General features: G+C 39.7%; 2 protein-coding genes across 4 annotated transcripts; both read left to right on the top strand.

The window, feature by feature from the left end:
- Positions 1-4,616: 4,616 nt before the first annotated feature.
- Positions 4,617-27,830, top strand: BTNL2 (butyrophilin like 2). Of its 3 annotated transcripts, XM_047734641.1 has the most exons (9): positions 4,624-5,257; positions 10,896-10,979; positions 12,709-13,056; positions 14,652-14,933; positions 16,330-16,350; positions 23,707-24,054; positions 25,080-25,361; positions 26,042-26,137; positions 26,729-27,830. In XM_047734641.1, the coding sequence occupies exons 2-9, from the start codon at positions 10,901-10,903 to the stop codon at positions 26,929-26,931; spliced, it is 1,659 nt and encodes a 552-aa protein (XP_047590597.1). In that variant the 5' UTR covers positions 4,624-5,257; positions 10,896-10,900; the 3' UTR covers positions 26,932-27,830. The 3 variants fall into 3 exon arrangements, with proteins under 3 accessions (XP_047590598.1, XP_047590597.1, XP_047590599.1); XM_047734642.1 differs by lacking the exon at positions 16,330-16,350 and having other exon boundaries at positions 4,617-5,257; XM_047734643.1 differs by lacking the exon at positions 10,896-10,979 and having other exon boundaries at positions 4,625-5,257.
- LOC125102959 (protein SET-like) lies at positions 7,667-9,479 on the top strand (the record flags this gene model as incomplete). Its single annotated transcript, XM_047734644.1, has 1 exon — positions 7,667-9,479. A coding segment is annotated over one exon (915 nt), but the record flags the coding sequence as incomplete, so codon positions are not given.

Here is a 27,830-nt window from a genome sequence, read left to right as displayed (position 1 = left end):
TAAGCGTCTGTCTTTGGCTCAGGTCATGATCCCATAGTCCAGAGAATGAGCCCTGCATCGGGATCAGTGCAGGATCAGTGGGGAACCTGCTTCCCCCTTTCCTTCTGCCTGCGGCTCCCCATTTGTGCTCTCTGTCAAATAAGTTAAAAAAAATATCAAAAAAAAAAAAAAAAAAAAAGGATGATCCACGACAGCCAAGTGGGATTTATTCTTGGGCTGTAGCAATAATCAACATTTGCAAATCAATCAGTATGATACACCACATTAACAAAAGAAAAGACAAGAACCATGTAATCCTCTCAATAGATGCAGAACAAGCATGTGACAAAATCTGCAATCATTTTTAAATAAAAATCCTCCAGCATGTAAGGATAAAGGGAACAGGTCTCAACATCATAAAATATGTCCGTTGACAGATGGATGGATTAAGAAGATGTGATACACTCACACTCACACACACACACACACACACACACACACACGCAGTAGAATATTACTCAGCCATCATAAAGAATGAAACTTTGCCACTTACAGCAACATGGATGGTACTAGAGGGTATTATGCTAAGTGAAATAAGTCAGTCAGAGAAAGACAAATACCATGTGATTTCACTCATATGTGGAATTTTAGAAATGAAACAGATGAACATAGGGGAAGGGAAGAAAAAAAAAAGATGAAGTCAGAGAGGGAGACAGACTATAAGAGACTCTTAACTCTAGGAAACAAATTGAGGGTTGCCAGAGGGCAGGTGAGTGGGAGGATGGGGTAACTGGGCGTTAAGGAGAACATGTGATGTGATGAGCACTGGGTGTCATATGCAACCGATGAGTCACTAAATTATACCTCTGAAACTTATAATACACTATATGTTAATTAAACTGAATTTAAATAAAAAATTTAGAAAGAATTCTACTGATTTCTAGTAACAAATCTATAATGTGGGGAGATTTTGCTAAGAAAGCTAAGTCTGGAGGAGTGTCCTTGAGGACACTGCAGTTACCCTATTCTTCTGGCATGAACTTTAGAAATCACAATCTTCATTCCTCTCTTAATGCTTCCTCAGTCCATAGGATGTCATTTTGTCACTGACTCTTTGTCTTCCTTGGCCAGATGGCAATGCTGTGCTTCCCTTTGATCTGAAGGAACATTGTCACAGTCTTTTTATTTATTTATTTATTTATTTTTAAAAATTTATTTGACAGATAGAGATCACAAGTAAGTAGAAAGGCAGGCAGAGAGAGAGGAGGAAGCAGGCTTCCTGCGGAGTAGAGAGCCCTATGTGTGGCTCAATCCCAGAACCCTGAGATCATGACCCGAGCCTAAGGCAGAGGCTTAACCCACTGAGCCACCCAGGCGCCCCACATTGTCACAGTCTTAAGCCGTGGAGGTCTCAGGAGGGGAAGCCCAGTTCCATGTCCATTGTGTCCCCTGATGAGGCCAAGGTGACACTGGGTAAGGTAAGTAGGAGGAGGAGATATACACAACAAGGAGACCTCATAGCTCTTTCCCAAGAGTTTATTCTCAGATCACCCCCATCTTGGTGGCCTGGAGATATCACAGAGGGTCTCCAATATAGTCATGAACACAAAAGAACTTTTTTCTATCCCAGCAGGGCTTGAGTTGATCTTCAGGCTCTTTATATCTTGGAACACAGTGCTTTGGGGTGTAAGCTGCCCAGAGGTCAGGGTTGTTGACTGGATTCAGTCATTCTCCTGCACCCTAACCCCAACCCTAACCCTAATTTGACCTCTGTCCTTGCTGATCCTATAATGGGCAGCCTGAACTCATCATTTAAACCTCAAATATTACTTTAAAGTGAGGGAATCATTCCCTTTCTCAAAGCCAACTATCTTCTATCCTGTGTCAGAAAAAATACACTTGCAAGAGGAACAAATATAAGAAATATTTTTAAACAGTATTTCAAAGCCTCAGACTTCTAAATAGCAACAATGAGAGTCAGGCTTTCTTGTCTGTTGCTGTTCCAAGTATAAAGGTGGTGGAGGAGGGACAAAGAGAAGGGCATGATCCCCTTCCCAAAGTGTGCACTGAATTGCAGTGAGTGTGCACTGAACTGCGGTGGTACTTGTGAAGAGAAGCCATCTTCCAATTCCCAGCAGCAGCCCTCCCTCAGTTCTCCTTAGTGCTCCCTCAGGGAACCCAGCATCTGGGTGGGATCTCAGGGCTCTGCCAGTGGTGTCTCTCCTCCTGTCAGAAAACAAACCAAGAAGACTATGAAATGACATATTGCCGTATCACCAGGATATGAGAATTGATCATTTTTCTTTCTTTTCCCTGAGAGAACTCTACAGTTATAAGACCCATTGTTATGGGACGCCATGAAATAAATATTATCTTTCTGGTGAATTGAACTGACAATTCTCAAAAAAGATTTCTATCAGGCCATCACCTAAATTTCTCCAAATTTTTAACAAGGCTCCGTACTTCTCTTGCATTACTGTTTTCTTGTCATTTCTTAACTCCTCTGTTGTCTTATTTTCCCTTCTTTCCACAATGCCACTCCCAATAATAAAATCTATACCTAAATAGGAATTTTGTGTCATGATTATATTCTCACACTACCCTTTTAGAAATGTTTTAATATGAGGAGCGCATATATTATCCTTATTCTTATCTTAAAGCTAAGGAAATTGAAGCCCCAGAAATAGACTTATCCAAAATAAAACTTATCCAAATTTATAGCAAAATTATAAATATATGCAATCTCAGACATCATAATCTCAGGGTTCCTTTTGTCATACTGGCTGAGGAAGTCATTAATGTGGGTCCCACATGACAGCAGCATTTGAAGGAGGAAACGTTTGAGTGAATAATGTCTTGAAGAAAAGCCTGCGAAGGTGGAATGGAGAGCATATCTCTGCTGCCCTCTGGTGACCATGTAGATGCATGACTTGCCTTCCCTTCTGTTCTCCCCCTGCCTTCTCTGAGATCCTTGTTCTGCCTTGTCTTCTCAGTGTTTCCTGCCTTTTTTCCCCCCACATGTCAACATGTCCCTACAAAAAAATGGACATCTGTAATTCATAGCATAATTCAGGACAAAGTTCTTATTTCCAAAATAGAAGACCCTTGAGAAAGTAGATGTAAGGGCTTTTTGAGAAGAGATGTACAAAAATTAAAAAGAGCTTCCTTAAGTGGACATTTGCTACTACTGTGATTGACCACAAACAAAATGCGAAAATGGGTATTAAAGACTCCCAGGGGAATCCCAACATGTTTTATAATTGAGGTGATGCAGAATATCTGCAATGGGTAGAATATTTTCACACCACAAATTTGGGTGTAAAAATAATTCTGTAGTTTCCTATTATTGATTCCAATTTTTATAGCAAGCACTGTAATGTCTTACAGAAGAGGAATTAAGCTAGTAACTGCTGGGGAAGCTCAGTGGCATTCACAACAATTAATAATTTAGAAATAGCCCTCTGCCTAGGATTATTTCTAAGTCCTGAGGTAGAGATGATTCAGGGTTGGTATGGACGGCTGTCCTCGTATTTCCACCATGACGCCATACATCTTGGTCACATCTTGCGTCCTGGTGGTCATTGTCCATCCCACACTGGTGATGGCTATTTTTTTTCACAACATCACTCCCTTCTTGCCGTATCATTCCACACCATCGTTCTAATTAGCAAACTTTCCCTCCATATTTGAACCTTATAAAGCCCATGTCTTCTTGCCTTGGGTGCCTTTCCTTTGCTGCTTCCATGTTATTATGGGAAAGGGAAGTGTGTGGCACTGCAGCCATTCTGGGAACCAGAGGTAAAGTGGGGCACTTCTCCCATCTACCTAATTGAGAGAGAGAAAGTGTAAAGAGACAAAGTCCTTTTTCTCCACAGTGGGAAGGGTCTTTGTCTACGTTGAAGGATAAAGGGTAAAAAATCTTACATCAAGAATAGCAATTTCAAGTTAGGTGCCCAATAATGGGCTTATCATAACAGGGGGGGGAAGACACTTTAGGGAAAAAAAAAATCAGCTGAAGCCATATCACATCATAATATCACAAATGCTTATATTTTATATTGAAATGGACATCTAAATTAAATTTTATTTTATTATTTTTTAAGATTTTATTTATTTGAGAGAGACAGAGAGAGAGAGCCAGAGTGGGGAAAGGGGCAGAGAGAGAGAAGCAGACTCCCTGCTGAGCAGGAAGCTTGACTCTGGACTCAATCCCAAGACTCTGGGATCATGACCTGAGTTGAAAGCAGACACTTAACCGACAGAGACTCCCAGGCCCTCTAACATTAAATTTTAAATTATTCTGAAGAACTCTTGAATCCCTGAGAGTATCTCTGCAGAACCTCAGGGGGATGTGCTCTCTGATTCAAGAAAATTGACTTAAGGAGAATTTAAGGGTAAATCTAACCTAAACAAGAACACCCCCCCAAAAAAAGTGCCTATAGCCTTAATCATTATAATTTTTGTGCCCAGTTTGTTAAGAAGCATATTAAATTTCCATAGTATCTGAGAGTCGATATCTAAGTCAGCAAAGGGGGATAAAGAACCAAGATAAAAAGAGCAATTAACTTGCACATATGAAACCTTGGCTGGGTGCCATGATGCTGGGAGGGTAATCCTTTTCTCTGGCCTCTGTTTTCTCACTAGTAAAACTAGGGATGGGGCATTTGCTTTTCAATCTTGCTTCCAACTCTGAGCAAGCAAACAGCATTCAGATGCAAACTTGACAGTAGATGGAGGGGACCCTTGATGTGTAAGAGGTGGAGAGAAAGGTGAGGACAGATCTCAAGTACCAGGTGCTCTGTGAGGACCTGACTGGAGATGGCACAAACTGGGTGTCAAATGGAGCCCAGCAGTAGTGCCCTGGCTTTCTGAGGTTGGTGAGGAGTGCTAATGTCACAAGTTTGTCTGCAAGCCTGAAGATTATTCATAACTAAGCCCAATCAAAGTCCACTTCTCGGAGTTTCACTTTTCTGAAGATTACAGCTGGTGGGTGGTGAGTGTGCTATTCCGACTGGAATCTCATGTTTAGGGTGGGCCTCCAGGACTAGGCTGTCCCTTCAGTTTGGGTGAAGCAGCACAATCTCCCTTCACCCAAAGCTGGGGGCCCCAGGGGGCTATCTCATACTGTCGGGCTGTCCCACAGTTCTCACTCCAGTCAGCACCCCAGGACTCTGACCTGCCTTTGGACACCTGCTGTGTGCATGAAGGGTACACCTGAGACCCACTGAGAAGAAGACCCAGCAGCCCCCAGTTTTATGCTGAAGGAGAAAGGAGACACGTGAGTGGCTTGATGAGTCCCTGGTGGAGGATGACCAGGGAAGTTAGGGGAGTCGACTAAGATGAGGAGGTGGGGCATGTGGACAGTTGGCATCCACAGGGAAACTCTGCCACTTGTCATAATGCCTTCCACTTGCCTCTGATACTCGTACCCTACTCCATGTTTTTCAAGGTCTACCATAGCTTATGTGATCCTCATAGTATTGCTGTGCAATGGGCCGGGTGAGAGTCCTAGATTACAGCGCAGAGCAGCAGGATCACGTTACTCGTTTGTCATGCGTGATGTTGTGCTTGTGTCTCTGGGGCTCGCTAGTCTGTCATGTGGTGATGATGCAGCTGAAAAAATGTTAGAGATGAGTGTTTCTGTCAGAGAAGAGAGACAGGAGAGGTTCAAGAAAACAGAGTGAGATTCTTGGGGTCCCAGAAGTAAACACAAAGTTACCTTGTATCCTAGAATTTTTAGTTTATGTTGCTTTCTGTCTATAAAAATGTGTTAACCTATGATCAGTTATATCTGTTTTTTTAAATTAATATAGATTTATCAACTTCAAACTTTGTGACCTGAATAAATTTATTCTCACCAGTTAATTACTGTGGTCACTTGGCATTTTGAGAATTTAACATTGGAGGGTTTTTACTGAAAATAAAACAAAACAAAACACCTCTAATGACCTGTGAAATATAGTAATTTGTAATTTTTTAAATTGACATATAATATATTATTAGCCCCCGGGGGTACAGGTCTGTGAATCGCCAGGTGCACACACTTCACAGCACTCACCATAGCACATACCCTCCCCAATGTCCATAACCCCACCCCCTTCTCCCTCCCCCCTCCCCCCAGCAACCCGCAGTTTTGTGAGATTAAGAGTCTATTACGGTTTGTCTCCCTCCAGATCCCATCTTGTTTCATTTATTCCTTTCCTACCCCCCACCCAAATCTCCCACATCGCCTCTCAACTTTAATATCAGGGAGATCATATGACAATGGTCTTTCTCTGATTGACTTATTTCGCTAAGCATAATACCCTCTAGTTCCATCCACGAGTAATTTGTAATTTTTCTTTGCTGTGAATTTTAACAGTGCATGCATAGACCTTGGAATTCAGAATTGTTATTCACCTAATACCGCAACACAAATCACCACTTATCACTCATTTATCATCCCATCTTAAGACGTACATTTTATCCAGAAGATTAAATGAAATGTGGGTTTTTGAATATTCGATAGTGCATATATATATGAGGTCACATCTCTTGACGATACCAAAGTTTACCATATTTAGTAGCAATGGCAGTTTCAGAAGAGTCTAGGCCTATGTTCAAATGGTAAAACAGGGATGTCAAAGATCTGATAATGAAACTGTTTTCAAGTTTGCAATGTAAGTTCAGTTGTTTATTTAGTAAAAATCTGCCAAGCATTTTCTGCATACTGACAGCAGATGGTCTATGGTAGTGTTTTCCCTTGGCATTAATGACACTTTAAGCTGGATAATTCTTTGCTCTAGAGGCTCTCCTGTGAATTGTAGGATGTGTAGCAACTCATCGGATGTCCCCTTTCCCCAATTGTGACCACCGAAAATTTCTGCAGACATTGCCAAATATCCCCCAGGGGCAAGATTCTCCCTTTCTCCTTTCAGAACCCTAGTCTAAGGCAGTTATTCTCCCTGTTTATACTAGCTCACGAATTTCTCTGAGCACCAGAGAGGGTTAATATGCATTTTCACAACTTTCTTCAAAAGCTTCATTAATTTGAGCAATTTTTTTCTAGTTGCATTTGAAGGTTCTCCCTCTGCTTTAAAATGAAAGACCTAAAGGAACACGTATCTCTAAACTGTTTACAGCAAATGTGAGTCCTTTTAGTTCACAGGACTGAAGGATGCTGCTTGGCATGGGTTTTACCGCTTGTTATTTGCTCTTACTGGTTCAAACAAAATGTTTCTGCTTTTCACAAGAGGAGGCATCTGCAACCTTCTTCATTCAGAAGGGAAGTGACTGATACGTCTCCATTGGTGAGCTGTGGATTGTCGATGCTGTTAATGCTCAGCCCCATTTTCATATTGATTTTTGAGTCTCATGTATATCTACGTGTTGTGACTGGGTTTGTATCATTTTCCTAGGGCATTTTAGATGAAAGTATGCATCATTTTAAAAAGCAGTTATAATAGGGGGAGAGCGAGCAGCGAGCAGGACCGCGGAGCGTGAGTGAGGGAGCCGAGCCGCCGGCCCGCCCGCCGCCGCCTCCCCTCCGTAAGCAGGAGCCCGGGCCGGGGCCCGGCACGCCGCCCCAGCCCCTCCCTCCCCATCAGGCCGCGAGGGCAGCGCGCGCGAGCCAGGGGGAGGGAGAGCGAGCGAGCGAGCGCCGGGAGGAGGCGGCCGGACCCAGCGAGCGCCCGCGCGTGTGGCGTGAGGGGAAGCCGCTGCCCGCCCCCTTCGCCTTCCCTTCTCTCCCCCTCCCCGCTCCCCCCGCCCCCGACCGCGGAGCAGCACCACGTCGGCGCCGGCGGCCAAAGTCAGTAAAAAGGAGCTCAACTCCAACCACGACGGGGCCGACGAGACCTCAGAAAAAGAACAGCAAGAAGCAATTGAACATATTGATGAAGTACAAAATGAAATAGACAGACTTAATGAACAAGCCAGTGAGGAGATTTTGAAAGTAGAACAGAAATATAACAAACTCCGCCAACCATTTTTTCAGAAGAGGTCGGAATTGATCGCCAAAATCCCCAATTTTTGGGTAACAACATTTGTCAACCATCCACAAGTGTCTGCACTGCTTGGGGAGGAGGATGAAGAGGCGCTGCATTATTTGACAAGAGTTGAAGTGACAGAATTTGAAGATATTAAATCAGGTTACAGAATAGATTTTTATTTTGATGAAAACCCTTACTTCGAAAATAAAGTTCTCTCCAAAGAATTTCATCTGAATGAGAGTGGTGATCCATCTTCAAAGTCCACTGAAATCAAATGGAAATCTGGAAAGGATTTGACGAAACGTTCAAGTCAAACACAGAATAAAGCCAGCAGGAAGAGACAGCATGAGGAACCAGAGAGCTTCTTCACCTGGTTTACTGACCATTCTGATGCAGGTGCAGATGAGTTAGGAGAGGTCATCAAAGATGATATTTGGCCAAATCCATTACAGTACTACTTGGTTCCTGATATGGATGATGAAGAAGGGGAAGGAGAAGAGGATGATGATGATGATGAAGAAGAAGAAGGATTGGAAGATACTGATGAAGAAGGAGATGAGGATGAAGGTGAAGAAGATGAAGATGATGACGAGGGGGAGGAAGGAGAGGAGGATGAAGGAGAAGATGACTAATGGAACACTGATGGATTCCAACCTTCCTTTTTTAATTTTCTTCAGTCCCTGGGAGCAAGTTGCTGTCTTTTTTTTTTTTTTTTCCTTTTTCTTTTTCTTTTCTCCTCTCGTGCTCATTCGCCCTGTTTTTTGAAGTCTCCTTTTTCTCTCCCTTTATACCATGGTTCTCAGCTTATTTTGGGGGGAAATACCTTGAGCAGAATACAGTGGGAAAAGAATCTCTACCCCTTTTTGTTCCAAATTCATTTTTGTCCCTTCCTGTCTCAACAAAAACAAAAACTTTATGGAATCAACACCACCGTGCTCTGTGGGAAAAAAGAAAAACCTTCTGCTCCCTTAGCTCTGCTGGAAGCTGGAGGGTGCTAGTCCCCTGTGTAGTAGTGCATAGAATTCTAGCTTTTTTCCTCCTTTCTCTGTATATTGGGCTCAGAGATTACACTGTGTCTCTATGTGAATATGGACAGTTAGCATTTACCAACATGTACCTGTCTACTTTCTCTTGTTTAAAAAAAAGAAAAAAAAAAACTTAAAAAAATGGGGTTATAGAAGGTCAGCAAAGGGTGGGTTTGAGATGTTTGGGTGGGTTAAGTGGGCATTTTGACAACATGGCTTCTCCTTTGGCATGTTTAATTGTGATGTTTAACGGACATCCTTGCAGTTTAAGATGACACTTTTAAAATAAAACTCTCTCCTAATGATGACTTGAGCCCTGCCACTCGATGGGAGAATCAGCAGAACTTGTAGGATCTTATTTGGAATTGACATTCTCTATTGTAATTTTGTTCCTGTTTATTTTTAAATTTTCTTTTTGTTTCACTGGAAAGGAAAGATGATGCTCAGTTTTAAACGTTAAAAGTGTACAAGTTGCTTTGTTACAATAAAACTAAATGTGTACACACACACACACAAAAAAGCAGTTATAATAGAATATAAGTCATCTCCTGAACCATTTGGTTTATAATCTGTATTTCAGTGACTGTTGCTTCCCCCTACCCTATAGAATCTTACTGGTATTAGTTTCTGGGGAAAAAGAAGCAATCACCAGCTTATCATTGCTCCCAAACAGGTTCTTCTAGTTGGTGGGAAGCAGTAAGAAGCTGGACACATTAGATGGAATGAGTCTTAGGCTTCTTTCACTCTGAATTTTTCAGTTTTCATTTCTTTTTTTTTTTAAGATTTTATTTATTTATTTGACAGACAGAGGTCACAAGTAGGCAGAGAGGCAGGCAGAGAGAGAGAGGAGGAAGCAGGCTCCCTGCGGAGCAGAGAGCCTGATGCGGGCCTCGATCCCAGGACCCTGGGATCATGACCAGAGCCGAAGGCAGAGGCTTTAACCCACTGTGCCACCTAGGCGCCCCAGAATTTTTCAGTTTTCAAAACTAAAGCTCACATTTGATTTTTGTTCTGGTAGTTTTAAAACTTTTTAGCTGTGTGGAAGCATTTTTATTTATTTATTTATTTGATAGAGATCACAAGTAGGCAGAAAGGCAGGCAGAGAGAGGAAGGGAAGCAGAGCAGAGAGCCAGATGCAGGGCTCCATCCCAGGACCCTGGGATCACGACCCGAGCTGAAGGCAGAGGCTTTAACCCACGGAGCCACCCAGGCGCCCCTGGAAGCATTTTTATAATGGTATAATGCTGGTATAATGGGCATGTTGGGTTTGCCGATCTCTGTAGTTGGGCTATTTCTTTTACTCAACCCTTTGTGTTTCAAAATGACACTGAAAGGCAATTCAGGGTGGTTTCCTTGGTGGTCTCTTCCTGTAGCACCATTTCCACCACTCTTCCATTCACTTTCCAAGGTGTGCCCTGGGCTTTGGGTTCTCCCAAGGCACTTGCGATGGCTTCCTGTCTGAAGAGTGAGGATGCAGAACCTTCCTGCTCTTTCCTGTACACCTAGGAGAATGTGGTGATGAAGAAATTTGCAGGAGGGGCTGGGAGGAGGGCAAGAAATAATATTTGAATACTACTATAAAATTTCTGCATGCTCTGAATTAATGGACCTTAGGAGATTTTTAAAAATAAAAGAATATTATTGTTCCTTTAACTCAAGAGGACTTTTCATTTCATTCAGAAATCTTCCCTCAGGCCTAAAAAAAAAAAAATAGCTTAAAGTACAACACATGAGGTAAGGGGTCAGAAATGATCAGAGAAACTGTGGAGAAATTGAGCCAAGGCCATTTCCTTGTTTGATTGTGGAGGGGTTGATGTTGATTCCTTCTTGTAACTATGTACCTGTTGGAAACCACAGAGCGACTTGCTCCATTACAGTATCTGTTGGGTGTACTCATATTTTTCTTTTGTATTGCTTGCAGGGAGAATGCTGGATTTTCCAGGATACAGTGTGTCTGGTGCAGTTGCCTCTTTCTTCTTTGTACTGCTCACCATAAGGGAGCCAGGTAGGGTGCCCTTCCTTCTCCCCTTTACTGTACACCTAATGTCTCAGTGATAGAGTCCACAGGCAGAACTCTAAATCAATAGCACTAGGACAATAGTAGAACTGGGGACCAGGAACCAATGCATCTGTGTTCCAGAAAGGGTCCTCCACTTCCAGCTGGCTTACCTTTGAAAAGCTACTTGAGTGCCTTCTGCCTTATAGTTGTCTCATCTTTATGATAATAACAACATACCTATGTCTTAAAGTCTAGGACAGGCTTTAGGATTAAATGAGGCTGCCCAGGAAGAAGTACCTGGAACACATGAAGTTATTTATCCATTTTTCTGCTTCCACACAGGACAGCACTTTGGGTGCAAGAAAAATGGTTGTTTCTTACCACAAATTAAACATCATAAAAATACTTGGAAACTAAGAAATTAGAAGATTTCCAATAAATGGATTTGGAAATCTCAGTGGCTGAATTGCACCTTAAAAAGGGATATGAAAATTCAGTGTCAGGGGGAAATTCCAAAGTCCCGAGGAGAATACAGCATACAAAAGTGGAAAACAAAACAAAACAAAACAAAACAAAACAAAACAACAAAAAACATTGGACAGGGTGCCAGAAGGCTCAGGCTCCAGACCAAGGGCTGTAGAAACTATGTGACGTGATGTGCAGCTGTCCTGACCTCTGTATAATTCAATTTCCTAACCTGTAAAAGAAGTCAGCCAGATGGAATGTCTTCATATTTGGATTCCATAAATGAAGAATGTGAGCAGATCTACACTTAAGCTCTGCAGTGAGCTTTTGATTGGCATCTATTTGATATTCATCAGCAAGTGAGCAAGTTGAGGTTTCTTCCTTCTTGGGATGATTGGATGTGACAGAGAAAGTACAAATGGCCCTGGAGCATTTTAGGATAAGGAAGAATGTAATATATATGACTTATGAGATTATTAAACATAATAACATGTGGAATTATTAAATATCCCTTTGATTTGCAGAAAATGACAAGAGGTCAAATGTGATTCAAAATTTGATTAAAAGTCTCAGACTCTTTAGACACACCACTGCCCTTAATCCACCACAAAATGTTCTTGCACAGAAGTGCATTGTACATACAAAGCTCCAGTTATTGGAGTCTTGCCCACTCCAGACCAAAAATATTTTAAAGTTAAAAAGTAATCCCGGTTGCTTACCTTGAACCAGAGAAATCCTGAAAAGCTGAAAAATCTAATGAATTAATTTATTACCTAAATTTTAGGAAAAATGATTATGAAATCAGTCACTAAGAATTTAAAATGGGATCACTAACTATAAAATGAATTACTATAAAATACAAAACAAGTCACTAACAAAGTGCCCAGTGTAAAAAATCAACTTACACATTAACTTATTTGAGAATAAAAACAACCCATTAATGGTGGCTTTAGTATCTTAAAGATGAAGAACTTGAGATTCCAAATCTCAAATCTCATTGAAAATAATGAGTTTGCCCCCCAAATCACACAGTGGTGATAGATTTAGCACTAACACTCAAATTTTTGAATTGCATCTTATTTTCAGTACACAGAATTCTCTTTTGAACAGCCAAATGTGCAAACCATCATGTCAGATTTCTCTAAATTATTAAAAATAAAGCCTTCCCTCCTCCAGGTGCCTCCATTTTGATAGACTGGACATCCCAAAACAAGTATATTAGTCTTCTAATTGGCATTTCCTGGTTCTTCTTTTTCACTCTGTTTTGTAGATACCTGGAGAGTGATTGGTCCTACATATCCTATCTTAGCCAGGATTGGGGAAGATGCCCTACTAACCTGTCAGCTCCTCCCCAAGAGGACCACAATGCACATGAAAGTGATATGGTACTCCTCGGAGCCCAGCACACCTGTGTTTGCACACTGGGATGGAGCTGATGTGACTGAGATGCAGATGGAAAAGTACAGAGGCCGGGTAGAGTGGATAAACGATGGCAATCATGAGGGAAATGTGACTCTGAAGATAAACAACATCCAACCATCTGATAATGGGCAATACTGGTGCCGTTTCCAAGAGAATAACTACTGTGGAGAAACAAGCTTGCTGCTTCAAGTAGCAGGTGAATATTTTGGAATATCAGAGTCTTGGAGAGAGAAGTATATTAATTCGTGGTAAGCCTATCACCAGTTGAAAAATTCCTTTCTAATCCTCAAGGCAGTTCCTAAATGCTGGTCCTCTATCCTGACTCATCCGAAGGCAAGTAAACCTGAAGTCTTCAAAGCAAGCTCACTTAAAAAATCTTTTCAAATTTAACTTACCCAGTTTTGACTATTCGTGACCACTAATTGCAATCCATGACATCTGGTCATTAACAATTTCATTGAGGCACAAATGAGGCTGGTGTATCAGGCTGGTGTGATACAACAAGCCAATCACTGTGTCTAGCCGACTGCCCAGCAGCCATATCTCAGTGGAATGCATTGTCCTCTACCCACCTCCAACATGCAATAAGTAAATATGAAAATTTTGTTTCTTTGTGGAGTGCCTCCAGTTAGAAAGCTAGTGCTAGGAAGAAAGAGGATAAGAACTGTGCTTTTATGGAGATTATTAAATATTAGTGTTCAATGATGTGGGGACTCCAGATGCATTTGTGAATGACAGGGATTTGCCTGATGCTTTTGTAGTGACAAAGTGAGGAACAGTTGAGAAAAGGGGATCTGTCCTAGGGAAAAAACATGTATCTGGAAAGTAAATTATCATCTATTTCCCTGGCAAGAATAACTCCCCCCATATGCCAAAGACAAAATCAGGCAAATCCACTTACCTTCTCAGGGACATAGTTCTCTGGAGATGTCACCATCTCTGACTCACACTAAGGCTGTTTCCTAACATCATTTTTTCTTAACACCCATGACTATGATTATTATTATTATGTTATAGGTAATCGAAGATGGATGAAAGAATCTATGTATTTCTGAGATATGGAGAGAGGAAGGCAGCTGTTTACTATCTGGAACCTTTGAAAATAAGTCACACGTTTTCTAAGGCTGTAGGTGAAGGGAGTGAGTCTCTTTCTCCACCAAATGATAGAGAATTATCATCTATGGGAAACAGAGTCCCTTTGTTTTGGTTTGAGAGCAGTGTTGGTTGAAGAAAGAATTTCATGACTACATAAAACTAGGATTTCTCAAAAACATTTTCCCATTGACTGTAAGGAATGTTTAGAAACCAGAGCTCTTCATTCTATATACCCAGGTTATCTACTTGCTCCCCCAAGGTCACAACCACCAACAGAAAGAATGTGAAGAGTAGTTCCTGGAGATGATTTATGGCTTATATTAAACTTTTTAATTAATCAGAGTCTAGATACCATCTAAATTGTCAGACAGAGTTTGTGGCCTGGGGAAGCTCAATGAATAAATTATAACACATCTTTGTTGGCAGCACTAGTGACATAAGCAAAATGTCACTATGTCCCTTTCTCTTATTTTCCTCCTGTCTGGATCTGAAGAAAAATACTGCTCATATGCTAAAGTTTAAAGATCCAGAATGAGGAACAAGCAAAATGTGTATGAACTCCAATTTGAAGGGGAAGAGGACTTTGAACCCACGAAATTCTGCCTTCTTCCTACATGCAATGTCACTGGGATCTTGGTTTCTATGGTTTGTGCCTCCATGGGATCCAGGCCTTAGGGATGTGTCTTCCCTCCACAGGTCTGGGGTCTGCCCCTTACATCCACGTGGGGGGAGTTGTGGAAAGTGGAGTCCAGCTTGTGTGCACTGCAAAAGGCTGGTTCCCAGAGCCCCAGGTTTATTGGACAGATATCACAGGAGAGAAGTTGCTGGCTGTCTCTGAGCATTTCATCCAAGATGCCAATGGCCTGTTCTATGTGGAAGCCACTCTTGTGGTCAGGAATGATTCTGTGCAAACTGTGTCCTGCTTCATCCGCAACCCCATCCTCAATGAGGAGAAGAGCTCTGTCATCTCCATTTCAGGTCAGAGCTCTGCTTCTAGGACCAATATGCTAATACGCGATGTGATTAACAGGAAAGGTTCAAAGGACTGTTCCATAGCACCTAATGTTTTTTTATTAAGGAAAATATCTAAAATTTAGTCCTATGTATTAAAAAGTATAAACTATTTATGTCTGGAAATATATACTATATTTTGATTAAGTAGCTGTTGTTAATGGTATTCCAGTTATTTTCAAGTTACACCTTTAATTCTTTCTGTACTAATTTTCTTTACTCACAAGTATGCATCACATGATAAAGAAAATGAAACTATATTCTTTCAATGAAAATGTTGTCCTATACCACATTGTGCCAGTTGCTTCTAGCAACCTGCATTGTGAAGATAATCAGAGATGGAGACAACTATTTATATAATAGCATCTTAATTATAGCCTCATTTATAAATAGTAATAAAACAACAGTAAAAAAAGGGCACAATACAACAGTGGAGTGAGTGTTAAGTACCTAATATGACTATAAATTATAGCATTGATGAAAAATGATATCTCTAAATTATTTTAATGGCTGAAAAAATCCTTATGATGGGCTATTTTATGAAGATTACATCTATCTACCCACCTACCTATATATTTATCTATCTATAAACATTTCCAATCATGTAAAGAATAATGGCTTTAAATAACTTAAAATTGTACTAAGATTTTTGGGACACCTTCTATATTTAGATATAAGAATATAGGTATTCTTATATAAATTGATATATGAAAGAATTTAAAGTAAATGTTACATGTGAATGCTAAAAGGAGCTGAATATATATTATATAGTATGAATACATATTATGTAACATATGTCTGAATGCATATTATAAATGCTTTATATATGTTTTACCTCTCAGTTTGGGATTATAGTTGATAATTGCCTATGTCCATATATTTTTATACTTACAATGCACTTATAAGAAGAATATATATAATTTTTACAAGATGTTAAATATCAGTATGTTAAATATCAGCATAAATAAGCTATCATGAGGTAAAGAACTGGGAGACTTTTTGTTGTGCAAACAAAAGGAAAAACAGTTGGATCACTGGGTGATCTACAGGAAGGAATATTTTTCTGTATTTAATTTCTTTTTTATGAATTGAGATTTATTTATTTATTTGTTTGTTTGTTTATTTATTTTTATTATATTAGTCACCATACAGTACATCATTAGTTCTTGATATAGTGTTCCATGATTCATTTTTTTCTGTATAACACACAGTGCTCCATGCTATACATGCCCTCCTTAGTACCCATAGCCTGGTGATGAATTGAGTTTTTAATAACATATAGAGCTTTCTTTTCTTTTTAAATATTTTCTCTCATTTTCTTTAGATCAAATTCCTTAATATATTATTCTTTTTCTTTTTCCAGAGAAACTCCAGAGTGAGCTAGGTAAGTAGACATTGGATGCACTAGTATAAAAGAGATACTGCTTGCCCCAAAGGGAATTGGTAATCCCTGGACAAAGCCAGTGGGAGCTAACATGACAATTCATAATCCAGATGAGAAACAGAGGCATGACTTTACCAAGTCTCAAGTTCAGTTAGTACTAGAGGGGACTGGCTAAGCATAGCCTCCTTCAGGCACGTTCGCACTGTGTAGCCTATGACTTTAAGTGTTCACAGGGATCCCACTGAACCTCAGATGGATGCCTGTGAGGGGTGAAGACAATCTCTGCTCTATCTGGCTGGAGAAAAGAGTGCTGCCTTTGTGTGTAAGAGATGGTATAGGACAGATGGTGGGTCTCTGGAGGCCTCTTTAAAATCTTTCCAGCATGAAGACAGTATCATGGTAACTGGAGGTCACCACCCATCATCTCAACCCTCTGGCCTTGCTGTGGTTTCTGCACCTTCTCCTCATGCCAGTGGATCCTAACCGCATCACCACTGGGCAGGAGCCATTACTTTCCCAGATGTAGCCTGGGATACTGTCTGGGTCGATCAACCATTTTCCTGTTTTTCTTCTTTTTCTTTCTTTCTTTCTTTCTTTCTTTCTTTCTTTCTTTCTTTCTTTCTTTCTTTCTTTCTTTCTTCTTTTTCTTTCTTCCTTTCCCTTCCTTCCTTCCTTCCTTCCTTCCTTCCTTCTATTAACAGTTGAACTATAGTATTATTTTATTGTACCTAAGATATAGATAAATGGTTTAAAAAGTAACCAACTGATATTTGAGCCACTTTGAGTTTTTCCTTTACTCCCTTACCATCTTCCTCTTTTCTGTGACCTCTTCTCCCAGCCCATGATAACCAGCCTGCTCCCTGCCCAGGTGCATATGACCTTGCATCATTCATTTTCCATCAATATCCTTCTCACCCTCAAGACACTGGTTACAGGAATGTGTGTGTACACCTGCCTATTGCAGATTAGGTGAGACTGAGCATACTTTTCAGCCTGTGTAGGAATTTTTGAGGAAAATCAGAGTGGAAAACATACCCCAATCTAGTCTAGTCTAGCCAGGGTCTAGTGTGACACTTTCAACCCCATCAGGCCATAAAGATAAAGGGAACAGCCTCAGGAAGGTCAAAGGTAAATCCATAAGCTGAGGAGGCCTATACCCTATAAACCATACCTTCCAAGTCAGATTCCCTTCTGCCTGCGCAGCATCTGCTTATGATCAGACAGAAACCTTTGCCGCTTCCAGTCGGTGAACGGGAAAAGAATTATGCACAAACAAGTCAGCTGCAAGAGATTGGGAGCAGGGGACAACCGTCGAAAAGACTGCTGCCCTGAGCAACTCCACAGTCTCACTTTTATTAGATAGAAACAGTAACCAACAGAAGAGTCGATGAAGGTCAAACGTTGGTCAATGTCATGTAGATAAACAAGAAGGAGGGCAGAGTATGTCTGTACAAGTAGTATAAAGTTTATAGTTGAACAAGCACATTCAAAGGCCTTATCTAAATAGCCACAGGTGCTCTCTGGGGAGAAAGGGGAGATAAGGGAAAAAAGAAGCAGGTGGCGTTCCGCGCTGAGGAAGCTAGGCATCCCCAGCTGCTCAGCTTCAAGGCCATATATCGTCCTCTCCCGCAGAGGCCTGTTGCAGAATCTGTTATTCTTAAGGCTGTATCTAAATGTGCTTGGTAACTAGTAAAATTTCCCGGGGGTTATATTTTAAGTAATACATTGTTCTGAGGGGCAGTTGCAAACCTTAACCGGCAGAACTTATTAGTTACATGTCAGAAAGTCAATCCAGTGTTTTGGGCAGGTTGACACATGTCTCTGTCCCTCGGGAAGACTTTGTATTTTTAAATTTTTATTTATTTATTATTATTTTTTTACTTTTAAAATCCCTTTATTTTTTGTTTTGTTTTTCATGCAAAATGTTTCCCCTACTTTTAAAAATTATTAACATACAATGTGCTATTTGTTTCAAGGGTACAGGTCTGTGATTCATCACTCTTACACAATTCACAGTGCTCATCACAACACATACCCTCCTCAATGTCCATCACCCAGCCACTCCATCTTTCACCCCACTCCATTTCAGCAACCCTCACTTTGTTTCCTGAGATTAAGAGTCTCATATGGTTTGTCTACCTCTCTGGTTTCATCTTGTTTCATTTTTTTCCTCTCTTCCCCTATGATCTTCTGCCTTGTTTCTCAAATTCCACATGTCAGTGAGATCATATAATTGTCTTTCCCTCATTGACTTATTTCACTTAGCATAACACCCTCTAGTTCCACCCACATTGTTAAAAATTGCAAGATTTCAAATTTTTTGATGGCTGCATAACGTTCCATTGTATGTACATTACAACATCTTCTTTATCCATTCATCTGTTGATGGACATCTGGGCTCTTTCCATAGTTTGGCTATTGTAGACTTTGCTGCTATAAACATTGGGGAGCAGGTGCCATTCAGATCACTACATTTGCATCTTTGGGGTAAATACCTAGCAGGGTAACTGCTGGGTCGTAGAGTAGCTCTATTTTCAACTCTTTGAGGAGCATCCATACTGTTTTCCAGAGCGGCCATACCCATTTGCATTCCCACCAACAGTGTAGGAGGGTTCCCCTTTCTCTAGATCCTGGCCAACATCTTGTCATTTCCTGGCTTGTTAATTTTAGCCATTCTGACTGGTGTGAGGTGCTATCTCATTGTGGTTTTGATTTGTATTTTCCTGAAACTGAGTGATGTTGAACACTTTTTCATGGGTCTGTTGGCCATTTAGATGTCTTCTTTGCAGAAATGTCTGTTCATATCTTCTGCCCATTTCTTGACTGGATTATTTGTTCTTTGGGTGTTGAGTTTGAGAAGTTCTTTATAGATTTTGGATACCAGCCTTTTATCTGATATGTCATTTGCAAATATCTTCTCTCATTCTGTTGGCTGTTTTTTGGTTTTGTTGAGTGTTTCCTTTGTTGTACAAAAGCTGTCCAACAAAAAGGAGAATTACAGACCAATATCCCTGATAAATGTGGATGCAAAAATTCTCACCAAAATCCTAGCCAATAGGATCCAACAGTCCATTAAAAGGATTATTGACCACAACCAAGTGAGATTTATTCCTGGGCTACAAGGTTGGTTCGACATCTGTAAATTAATCAATGTGATACACTACATAATAAAGGAAAGGACAAGAACTATATGATCCTCAGTAGGTGCAAAAAAAGCATTTGACAAAATATAGCATCCTTTCTTGATTAAAACTCTTCACAGGGGCATCTGGGTGGCTCAGTTGTTAAGCGTCTGCCTTTGGCTCAGGGTGATGATCCCAGAGTCCTGGGATCAAGGCCTACCTTGGGATCCATGTTTAGCGGGAAGCCTACTTTTCCCTTTCCTACTCTCCCTGCTTGTGTTCTCATTCTCACTGTGTCTCTCTTTGTCAAACAAATAAATAAAATCTTAAAACAATAACAACAACAAAAAACCTTCATCACAGTGTAGGGATAGAAAGTACATACCTCAATAGCATAGAAGCCATCTATGAAAAACCCACAGTAAATATCATCTTTAGGAAGACTTTAGGTGATAGTCACTCCTCTGAGTTATTTGAACCATGTTGACATGTCCATTGGAGATCCAGTGCACAGAATGCAATCTGGTGTTGTGCTATTCTTAGTTGTGCTGACCTTCTGGGCCCACAGTAAAACGTGATAAAAATATGGAGCTCTGCCTGGCTCCCTGTTAGGTGGCGTTTAGAGGTCTGCACCCCTAGGAGATTTGAGGGCTGTTGATTGAGGATACCAGAAGTTTCACAGCTACCTCTATATTTTCCTCATGAATTAGAACTCAGAGACAAGGACCCACTGCAGTTGGCTGCTGGCAAACTGAGCTTGTTGCCTGGAATTCCAGTTCCCACTCTGGCAAATAATCTTTTTTTTTTTTTTTAATAATTTAAATTTTAGTTAGTTAACATACAGTGCAATATTGATTTCTGGAGTAGAATTCAGTGATTCATCACTTACATACAACACCCAGTGCTCATCACAACAAGTGCCCTCTTTAATACCCATCACTCATTTAGCCCAACCTCTACCATCCCCCCCTCATCAAATAATCTTATAAAAGTAATGACTAGTTTTCATGCATCTGAATGTTTATAGCAGCAATATGCACAATAACCAAACTATGGAAAGAACCTAAATGTTCATCAACAGATGAATGGATAAAGAAGATGTGGTATGTATACCACATCTAATGGAATATATATATACCAGATATAATAGAATACTATGCAGGCATCAAAAAAACCAAAATCTTGCCATTTTCAGTGAGGAACTAGAGGGTATTAAGCTAAGTGAAATAAGTCAATCAGAGAAAGACAATTATCATATGATCTCTCTGATATGAGGAATTTGAGAGGCAGGGCAGGGGTTTATGGGGTAAGGAAGGGAAAAATGAAACAAGATGTGACTGTGGAGGGACACAAACTATAAGAGACTCTCAATCTCAGGAAACAAACTAAGGGCTTCTGGGAGAGGGAGAAGAGATAGGACTGGGTGATGGACATTGGAGAGGGTATGTGCTATGGTGAGTGCTGTGAATTGTATAAGACTGATGATTCACACAAATAATACATTATATGTTAATAATATTTAAAAAAGCATTCTGAAGTTGCAAAAATAAACAGAAAAATAAAAAAATAAAAATGAGTAGTTTTTAAAAAAATTATATGCAAAGTTTGATGCTAAATGCTTTACAGAGATTATTTCTTTTTATTACAATAATTATAAAAGTTAATAGATTTATCCTCATTTTATAGCTGGCAACAATTTTGTAGACATATGTGATTTGTAGGAAACCACTGAGAAGTTGTGATTATTTGTCCTCTCATCTGACTTAAGAGTGCAAGTTCTTAATTACTTATGTGAGATTTTTGTAAAGCATTGTAAATCATTGTCTCTATTTTCCTCATCTTCAAAATGAGTATGTTGAATTTAATCTCTGATTTAGTGTCAAGCTCTAAGAGTGAGAATATGATATGATATAATTAATATTATATTATATAATATAAAAATATAACATATTGAGGAAATGAGATAGCCCACTAAATTGAATATGCTGATTGAAAAAGGATTATATGACATGATGATGAGATTATTATGTTTTAAGGAATTGGTGTATTATTCAGTAAACTACCCAATCCAGAGAAGATTTAATTTTTGGTGAATATTCAGAAGCCATTTCAGTAACGTACCTATAATACACCAAAAATATAACAAAACAATAAATGTGGGCCCAAATTGTGTAGAAGGCACACAGTGTATATAAAAGTATATAAAGAAAGGGGATTATGCAGAGCTTATCTCAAGGAGCTTGTATTCTAGAAGAATATCACTTATTAACAGATTGGGCTGCATGATTTTTTCCCTGTACTTTCAACTTTATTTTTTACTTGGATTCTGGAATAACAGGGGTTTCATATATCTATCACACACCTACTCATATGGGTAATGGAAATAAGGAAATTGTCTGTTTTATTAAGTGATTTACTGTAAAATACATGGAAGAAGAAATAGCAGCAGACAAATCCCTAGTTCATTTTTTCTGACTTGCCGCTTCCAGTCGGCGAACAGGAGAAGAATTAGGCACAAACAAGTCAGCTGCAAGAGATTGGGAGCAGGGGACAACCGTCGAAAAGACTGCTGCCCCGAGCAACTCCTCAGTCTCGCTTTTATTAAATAGAAACAGTAACCAACAGAAGAGTCGATGAAGGTCAAACGTTAGTCATATGTCATGTAGATAAACAAGAAGGAGGGCAGAATATGTCTGCACCAGTAGTATAAAGTTTATAGTTGAACAAGCACATTCAAAGGCCTTATCTAAGTAGCCACAGGTGCTCTCTGGGGAGAAAGGGGAGATAAGGGAAAAATGAAGCAGGTGGCATTCAGCCCTGAGTGGGCTGGGCATTCCCAGCTACTTGGCTTCCATGAAGCAGGCGACGGTTCCGCCCTGAGCAAGCAGGGCATCCCCAGCTGCTCAGCTTCAGGGCCATATATTGTCCTCTCCCCCAGAGGCCTGTTGCAGTATCTGTTTTTCTTAAGGCTGTATCTAAATGTGCTTGGTAACTAGTAAAATTTCCCAGGGGTTATATTTTAAGTAATACATTGTTCTGAGGGGAGGTTGCATTGACTCCTACTTTTGTCTTCATATTTTAACAGATACATAAGTACTGGAGATATTATTTTAGGTAAAATTGAAGGATAAAGCAAACAAAATGCTAGAGATAATTGGGAGTCAAATTTTAGCTAGAATAGGAGGTAATAATCTAAAAATTAGGATCATGTTGATTGATAGTAAGTTTCCTTTCTAAAGAAATACCTAGCAGATTTTAGCTAATTACATAATGACATTTTTGCCTTTGATCATTGACTCTCATCCAACAATATACAAATTTATGCCTTTATTTCTATTATAAATGACCATAACCTATGTGAAAGTATTTTTGCCATTTGATAGGAAAGGATGATTCTCAATTTAGAACAGAGAAAAACTGGCATGGCTAGAGCCTGATGAACTGGCAGTGAAACATAGCTTGTGTCCAGGAAAGCCATCAGATAAAATCTCCAATTTTTCACAATGGGAGAATTAGACTTTTTGTGTATCCATTTTTTGGTGTGTTTTGCATTTTGCCAACCTCCCCAATTCTTGGTCTTATAACGTTTCTTAAAATAATCTGAGGATATTGAACCTGGTGGGTGTTTAGAGCTCCACATATGTTGGACCTCACAGAACTAAAATATGGTCGTTGGATCTGACTTATAAGGTGTTATAAAAATCAAACCCTTTCTTCACATTTCATTACTAAAAAATACACCTGAAACTCATTTTTATCCCTTATCATTATCAAGGCAAAGGGATTGGCTTCAGTGTCCTCAAGTTTCATAGTCAGCATGCCTCCACTCACAGTGCATAGTCAGAGCAATCTTAGGATTTTGATTGTGATATATTTATTTCACAGTTTAAGAAACTGAAGGCATACACAAATTGTGAAGTAGTTTAAGGAGGTCATACATATATGGAATGACAAAATATTTTTATTCCAGGAGTATTTATTACAAAATTATTTTTTGAGTTATAATCTGAATAAAATAGGTTGAGACGGGTGTGGGTTCCATTAATTGTTCTTTTTTTCCAGGGACAAGCACTATCCTGATTCCACCAAACCTCCCCCTCTCTAAAGGATGACCTTGTGCCTCACAGCTCCCCTGAGATGCCCATGGGTTCTAAACCCACTGGAGATTTTCCTACTGATGACACTATTTGCTCCATTTTTTGTCTTTCATTGTGTTTTGTCTATTGTTTCACAGCTTCCTTAAAAGTGATTGGACCGTCCCAGCCCATTCTTGTCAGAGTGGGAGAAGACATACAATTAACCTGTTACCTGTCCCCCAAGACTAATGCACAGAGCATGGAGGTGAGATGGGTCCAATCATGCCGTTATCCTGCTGTTTACACATATGTGGATGGGGAACATGTGACTGAAGAGCAGATGGCAGAATATAGAGGGAGGACATTGTTGGTGAGTGACGCCATTGATGAAGGGAGACTGACCCTGCAGATACACAATGCTACAACATCAGATAATGGACAGTACCGGTGTCTTTTTGAAAAAGATGGTGTGTATCAGGAGGCCAGTTTGGATCTGAAGATAGTAGGTAAGGGTTCCAGATGTTTTGGATTCAACCTCTGTTCCTACTGCTTTAACATTCTAGTTCCTGGAAATTTTCCCAGGGACCTGAAATTTTTGGAATGTCCATTCACTTGTCAAATTTATACTCAGCCCTCTGATGGATAAGAACTGCAGTACATACTTAAAGTTCACAAACTCAAATGGACCAGATATAATTCTCTGGGTGTAAAAACTGTATACTTCCCATGATCTCTGTAAAATGACCACACATTTAGTGAAATTTGAGAATTTTACTCCACAACTATACACAAAGCTCATGGTTTCATAGAGTGTTCTTAAAATTCTGAACAATGTATAGTTACTGGGAATACAGTTATTTGAAGACTAAACTGTATCCATATAAAAGAAAAAGTAATAAGCATCAGCAGAACTGGCAGGATGGAAGAAGAAAGACAAAATCATTCCTTGCATCATAATTTCCCACTGTTTATATTTGTGAGTAAGAATTGATTTTTCAAGGTCAGCAAACGCCATTGAAGGCACAGGCCAACATCTTGGATAATTGGTTTGTTTCTCCCATTGACTTTGGGTCTTAAATCATAAACATAATCATAAAATATCCACAGGGGTACATATTGAGAAATTAAATATACTCTATTATTTTCTGCCACTGGATGAACATGTTTATAAAATGCTGATATTTGAGGATATTCTTTTACTCACTTTCTTTAATCCTGTCCATGTGATTCATATCTTGGTCAAAGCTATTTTGTTTTCAGATACAGAAGAGAAAAGATTGGATTTAAAATTTATCGTTCCTGTGACTTTAACTGAGGATGACTTTAGGAATACAAAAAATAAAAATAAGCCTAACATAACAAAACTAGAAGCCATTCCAGCTAGTCTCTCTCATCCCTAGATGGAGTATAATTCCACTATAAACATTGTTCTCTCAGCCACGCCTTTCCCATCTTTCCTCTCAGTGAAGTTACTGACGATATAACCACTTGCAGATGCTCTAGGTTTTGTTTCTTGATCTCTATTCTCCAGGTCTGGGATCTTCCCCACTCATCACTGTAAAGGAACAGAAGGATGGAGAAATAGAACTGATATGCCGTTCAGAAGGGTGGTTCCCAGAGCCCCATGTGCAATGGAAGGACATGGAAGGAAAGATAATACCATCATTTTCAGAGGTTCTGACTAAAGGCAGCCATGGACTGTTCCATGTGGAGACATCTCTATTGGTCACGAACAGCTCTATTGTGAACATAACTTGTTCCATTCGCAACCCCCTTCTTGACGAGGAAAAAATGGCAACTTTTTCTCTCTCAGGTTGGTGACTCCATGTGTTCCTCTCAACTTTGGGAAATACATATGAAGGTAAACCAAAAATTACTTATTTTATCACTCTATTATTTTTAAATTTTTATTTTCTTCTTTCTTATAAAATCACCTGCTATCACTTCAGGATACCTGGAGATCCTACTGACATCCCTTGACTAAAGCCCTAAGGTTATATTGTTGCATATACACTAACTTCTAAGACTTGACTCTACCATCACTGCAAGGACAAACTCTCTTCTTCTGATGTGAAACCAGTATCACTTTTTTTTTTTTCCTTATTGTGGATTGTCTTTGTGATTCGAAACTAGTTTTCCTTAACACCATCTTCATGCCTGTGGATTAAATAATTTTATCCTTTTCCTACCCTTGTTATTTCAGTGATGGCAGTGATAAAATTGGAAAAGAGACAAGAAAGAAATGTGTGTGTGTGTGTGTGTGTGTGTGTGTGTGTGTGTGTGTGTGTTTCTGACAGGAGCAAACAATAAAGTTAGCATAAACTTTGGGTCTCCCCTCAGCTTCTGCAGAGTAGAGAGGAACAGATCAGCTTCTTCCTTAAGAGACCCACTTCTCACTGTCCTCTCTAACTCAAGAGCTGCTTAGATAAAAAGAATGATCTTGGAATTTTCCCAGTTTCATGATTTAATGGGATTCTGGGTTTTCCGTTTTAGAGTCCATGATGAGTTTTTCATGGAAGACAGTGCTTATTTTGGTATTACTTCTTGCTACAACTGTAGGCCTGGTCAAAAGGAAGAGCTGTAAAAAAGGTAAGTCAGGTCAATAGTCAGGTATGGAGCATCCTTTGTAGGGGGAGCCTTGCTGTGCATCTTCCCTAGCCTTTTTTTTTTAGCAGTCACATGGGGGAGGCATGCAGTGAACATTCAGTCATTAATGAAACATGAGATTCCATGGCTTACATTCATGTAATGGAGGATCTGTGTTGAATGATACCAGAACTTATAGTGATAAAAGGAGCAAAAGGATTAAAATACAGAAATTTGTTCCTCCTGTGAACATTCCCAAGTTCTCTACTTAAAGGGGAAGAAGAAAAAGGTAGCAGAGCCATCCATCCTTTCTCAGCTGAGAGCTGAGACCTGATTGAGATTCTATTGGCATGAACATTTCACTAAGATCTTTAAAAATATGGTGACTTGCTTATTGGTGGTTCTTGCTCTGTGGATGAAGGACTTCTATGTGTCAATAGATTGTTTTGTGTGCCCTATAAACTCCCTTCACTTCAAATTTCTTATGTCCACCAAAAACTTTGGTTTGCCTGTTTGGATGTTGATATCATGGAATTTATATTTTAAAATGCTCCACACATTGGTTATGATCAGAATTTATTTTTTTCTCTATAGCAAATGTGACATTGGATCCAAATACAGCTCACCCAGGACTTATCCTTTCTGAGGGATACAAGCATGTGAACCATGAACATTTGTACAGCCATACATCTGATGGTGGTTCAACAGCTTGCTCAAAGGACCAGGCCAGGAGGGGCTCATATGAGGGATATGATGCTGAGAAATGGAGGTCGGGGACAAGACAGTATAGGTCCTAGGTGTTGCCAAGAGCAATATAGGGAGGGAGGGAGTCATCCCTCTGTCACCTGAGAATGTGTTCAGACAATGAGTTGCTATAGAAGCCAGTACTGGGCCACTACATTTCCTCCAAGCCTCCTTTCCCTAATGATGACTCCAGAAAGGGTCAAAATCTTCCTTGACTAGCCTCCGACACCTCTCCTTATAATATGACCAACAAGCGCTCTATCTATACTTTTCTTCTCTGAAAATCTTTATGCCTTCTTCATTCTTTAATGTGGGTTCTCCTGATATCTTTCCTACACCCAGGAGATTTTACAACACCTACAAGGAAAAAAACAACTTTGGATTCTGGAAACAAAGATTATATTCCAACTCTGAGTCTTCTTTACCCAGCTGCTTGAAGGGGCTCACACTATCATCCAGCTACCAAATCAAGATGCCTTAATGTCACTCTGGCTTCAAATTTGATCTGGAGGCTGATCCCTTCAGAGAACTCTTATCCCAAGTTCTCTATTATCCTGCCACTGATCACAACCTGATATGTGAGACCAAAGAAAATCCAATGGGAAATGAAATTAGGCATAGAGAAGGAAATGCAAGGAAGTTTATTTATAAGTTTCTTCATGAAGGTGATAATCTTCCAAGTGGGGCTGAGGAAATAAGAAATACAGTTAAAGAGTAAAAGAAAATACAGCTGAATAGAAGAATGAAATCTGATTACTGAGATATAATCTTGAATATCATACGAAATGTGGAATTCCTATTCCAGTCCTTTTTAAGAAAGTGGGTATTTAGAGTAGAAAAAATTTTGGAAATTCTATTCCAAGACAAATACCATATGATCTCATTTATATGTGGAACCTACAAGCAAAACAAATGAATAAACAAACAAAAACCAGAATCAGACCTATAAGTA

This window comes from Lutra lutra, chromosome 6, assembly GCF_902655055.1.
Source record: "Lutra lutra chromosome 6, mLutLut1.2, whole genome shotgun sequence".
NCBI classification, from domain to species: domain Eukaryota; kingdom Metazoa; phylum Chordata; class Mammalia; order Carnivora; family Mustelidae; genus Lutra; species Lutra lutra.
This window is presented reverse-complemented; position numbering and strand designations above follow the sequence as displayed.

Coding starts and splice junctions, on each gene's coding strand:
- BTNL2 (XM_047734641.1), top strand. CDS start 10,901: ATGCTGGATTTTCCAGGATACAGTGTGTCTGGTGCAGTTGCCTCTTTC. Junction 14,934..16,329: donor CTCTGTCATCTCCATTTCAG/GTCAGAGCTCTG, acceptor TTCTTTTTCCAG/AGAAACTCCAGAGTGAGCTA. Junction 16,351..23,706: donor GAAACTCCAGAGTGAGCTAG/GTAAGTAGACAT, acceptor ATTGTTTCACAG/CTTCCTTAAAAGTGATTGGA.